General features: G+C 42.5%; 1 protein-coding gene across 1 annotated transcript in view; it reads right to left on the bottom strand.

The window, feature by feature from the left end:
- Window positions 1-2,064: 2,064 nt before the first annotated feature.
- Window positions 2,065-3,859, bottom strand: part of LOC114072135 (ETS-related transcription factor Elf-1-like) — an 8,977-nt gene continuing 7,182 nt past the window's right edge. The window contains exon 3 of the mRNA XM_027910056.1: window positions 2,065-2,264. Coding sequence (XP_027765857.1) covers window positions 2,079-2,264 — 186 coding nt within the window. The 3' untranslated portion in view covers window positions 2,065-2,078. The remainder of the gene's footprint in view (window positions 2,265-3,859) is intronic.

Raw genomic sequence — 3,859 nt, forward strand, 5'->3', positions numbered from 1 at the left:
AATGTGGAATTAGTACAGCCTTTATAATGTCTGATCCTCTCTCAAAGACATAACTAACGTAGAAGTGACTGAAAAGACTGGTAGACACTTCAAAGAGTAAAACAGTGCATTTCACTACTGAGACCAAACATGCCCATGAATAAAATCAAGAAGGAAACTTTAAAGAAGGGAAGGAAAAAAGAAAAAAGGTAGCTGAAAAAAGAGTAGGTGGGAAATTTCAGTTTCAATCAGCCCCATTTCAGAGGCAGCCTACAGAAAGGCGTGCTTGAACTGGGTCTCTTCCACACAGCAGTCCTGCAGTTCAAGCCGGCAGCTGTGGCCACAGCCAATGCTTGCCTGCAGTGGGCAGAGAATGTGACAGGGGCCTCCTTCCCCCTTGCCCTCACCTCCTGTGGGATGCCTTCACACCCCAGGGCCCCAAACTCTACCCCACTAGAGTCAGGCAGGGTAGCTCCCAGCCAGAAACCACGGGCTGAGCTACTACCACTGCTGCCTGTCTGGCATCCTGAGCAAGAGCTTTCCAGCAGTAATGCTGGTCCCTGCCTGGCCTGCATTCATCTACTTTCCAAGGAAACCACAGCATGCACCGTAGCTAGCAGGATGGAGAGTGTGAAACAGATAATTAGTTAACATCTCCTTCACAACAATAATCTCTGCAAAGTGGCAGCTCTCAATTTCTCAGGACTTTGCCTTTAAAGAAAACCAGACTGCTTGAACTACAACGGATGGTAGGAACAATACTGTACTTGTCTGCCCCCAGAGTATCCCAGAAACCCTTGGACACCAATGGTTAAAAGGATTACATACTTTCAGTTTCTGGCAGCAATTTGCAACCCCTTCTCATGTGACCAGCAACAACAAAAAAAAACACGTTAAGAAGGGCATTCACAAAAGTGGAGTTTCACAATTACTCATGCAAGTAAAAATTCACACACAAGAAATTACAGTGAATATGGATTCACAAAAATGATCCACTATGAAAATTCACACGGACACATTAAGTGGTGCTTAAGTAACACACTGAGGAAATGCCAGTTGCAGTGTGAATAATTAATATGAACAGCAAGTGAATAGTTGGCAAGAGGTCTCAACTCAAATATATTTGAGTACGTAAAACCTTCTTGAATAATAGCCTAACTTATTTGTGCGGTCAAAGTCTGTTCTCAGATAATTCACTATTAAGGAAAAAAAAGGAGCAATTTTCATCAGATAAAACCATTTACTGAGAACAACTCATGTCAATTTACTCTCTGAACTGTTCTTCATGATAAGTTTTATTGAGTTCTTGTTTTGCTTTTGATAGTAAAAGGTTAAATGAGAATACCCCTTTGGGAATAATGTCAAAAGCATGAGTGAAACCAAGAAGCTGTCTGCATCCCTGGAGATGGTCCAGGTGTGGAGCGTAGTGGATGAAAGAAGAATGTGAAGTATCTACCCCACCTCTGGGATTTTTTTCTCCAAAAGTGCTTCAAATACATGCATTAAGTGAAGGGCTGTTCTTTAAAAACCATGACAACTTTGAGCTTTCCTCTTGAGAATTATTTTCTCTTTGGGGATGCCTTTTCTAACAGAACTTAGAAAAATGCGTATTGTAAGCATTACTTGTTATTAGAGGTCCAAAATTAATACTATGCTGAGCATACTTACACCAGTAAGTCCCGCTAATGAACACATTTTATAGCTAACTGTAACCCTCAGAAAGTTAAAAGTAGTACATCTACTCAAGTTGCATATTCCAGCTTTTTGGTATATATGTTTACTTAGGAATGTACTGCCTATTACATAAGAGCAAACTAATTCTATGAAGAGCAAAGAAAAATCTTGTTGGTACTCTGAGTAGGACCCTGCTTTAATCTCTGGATGAAGTTGATGAATGAAACTCTTCACCATTATCAGCTGTGCAACTGGGATTGCAAGCCACCTGCTAACAGTATTAATGCCATTTTCTCTGTCTCTTACAGAATTAACAGCATTCAATACAACTATTCATTTTGTTCCCTGCTGGTTTTTGTCATTAAGCTTTTTTCCACCATTAGTCACAGCCATCTTGGTGCAAAAACACGGCACAGAAAATGTTTTTATTGCCAACCTGTGAGGGTGATATCATCATCTTCTATGATTTGCTCTTCTGCAACGTCCAGAGAGTTTTCAGTGATCATGTCACTAGGTTCATCCACACAGGTTAAGCCAGAGTAGTTATGTAGCAGTTCTGCACTAGGAACATGCTCCACGATGACAGCAGGGAAAATGGATGGATCACCAAGCTGGAGGACAGGGGGGAAAAAACAACAACAAAACAGTAGTTAGACCACATCCAATCTAAACACTTATTGATTAATACTTCAACAGACCTATACTACATCACTTGAATGTTAGACTGTCAGGAGGGGGTACCAAAGAACAAGATGATTTTTAGAACATGCAACCAAATAGCAGCAGTGTCCCACTATGAGACAGGGGATGAATATCACTGAAGTATCTGACGTATTGACTTCACTCCAGTACGTAATACCAGACTTCTGTGACGTGATTTTACAGCATTAAAGTTGACAATACAGAGCAGTGGCACAGCGCAGTAAGTGACAAACGTTGCTGGCAATAATACAGCATGAACGACTTGTCGCAAGCACCTTCATCTTCTGCTCTTCCCATCAAGCTGGGGGTGGAGGAGTCCTGTGGCTGTCAGGACTGCATGAAGCTCTCACAGGCACCAAGTTTCCCATGAGACATTATGTGAACTTCACTATTTTAGGACACACTTGCTAAAAGATGAAGGCGTGTAATGGGTTGATATAAGTGCTCTAGTAAATTCCCTAATTCTTATGGCTTTAGTCACTTGATATTCCTCACACCACACCCACCCCACCACTTTCCTTCCTAAGTCTGCTTTCAGACATCATCCTATTGCCTTGATAGTTATTTTGCATCAGAGATACAGAAGAGAAGTCGTCCCTGGAAAACAGAAATCAAGCTGACCAGCCATAATAATGAAATGCACACTCTCTGAAAAGGAAATCGTTCAACAGGAAGAGGTTTTCAGAAAATAGCATCTGCTACAGACACTGTATTTTCTAAACTGAGTCTTTTAAAATGTCATTTGCAGGAAGAAAGTCATAGCTGGTGATAGCAGAGTAGGTTCAAAGAAAGTCTACTGTAACTCTAAGATTCTCTCATCACAAAAATAAAACATGCTACAAATGCGGTAAGCTTAAAACCAAGAAAACAAACCAAAAAGTTGCTAAAATATGTTTCTGAGAGAACCAGTATATGTACGAGGGAGCCCCTGGTGGTCTAGGGGAAAGGCACTGCACTGTCACTGCAGAGACCCGGGTTCGATTCCCGGTCAGGGCCCCTCCCTGGGCAGATGGAGCTCGTTAGCCCTGTAGGGCAATCCATCTATGTCCTGAGGACCTCACTGCCACCATCCAAGCGTGCTTGGCCCCGGCAGATGAACCTCAGGATTAAAGGGTGGGCTCAGTTCCGCACACACTGTGTCTGACCTAAAAAATCCAATGCGCAGGCTGGAAGGTGTAAAGACCTTCCCCGGTTCTTCGTTCGTGAAGACTGGCCATTACTTACTTACTTAGTATATGTACATTTGGACTTGCTCTCCACAGAAGAGCATAGACATGTACAGATCACAGAACCATAAAACGGCCTGGGTTGCAAAGGTTCATCTAGTTCCAACCCTCCTGCCTGACACCTTTAACTAGACCATGTGGCTCAGAGCTCCATCCAGCCTGGCCTTAAACACTTCCAGGGATGGGGCATCGCAACTTCTCTGGGCAACCTGTTCCAGTACCCTTCCACCTTCACAGTAAAGAACTTTTTCCTAATATCTAATCTAAACCTGCCCTCT

The sequence above is a fragment of the Empidonax traillii genome, unplaced genomic scaffold (assembly GCF_003031625.1).
Source record: "Empidonax traillii isolate 1590-97213 ecotype Southwest subspecies unplaced genomic scaffold, ASM303162v1 scaffold2671:size19636, whole genome shotgun sequence".
NCBI lineage: Eukaryota > Metazoa > Chordata > Aves > Passeriformes > Tyrannidae > Empidonax > Empidonax traillii.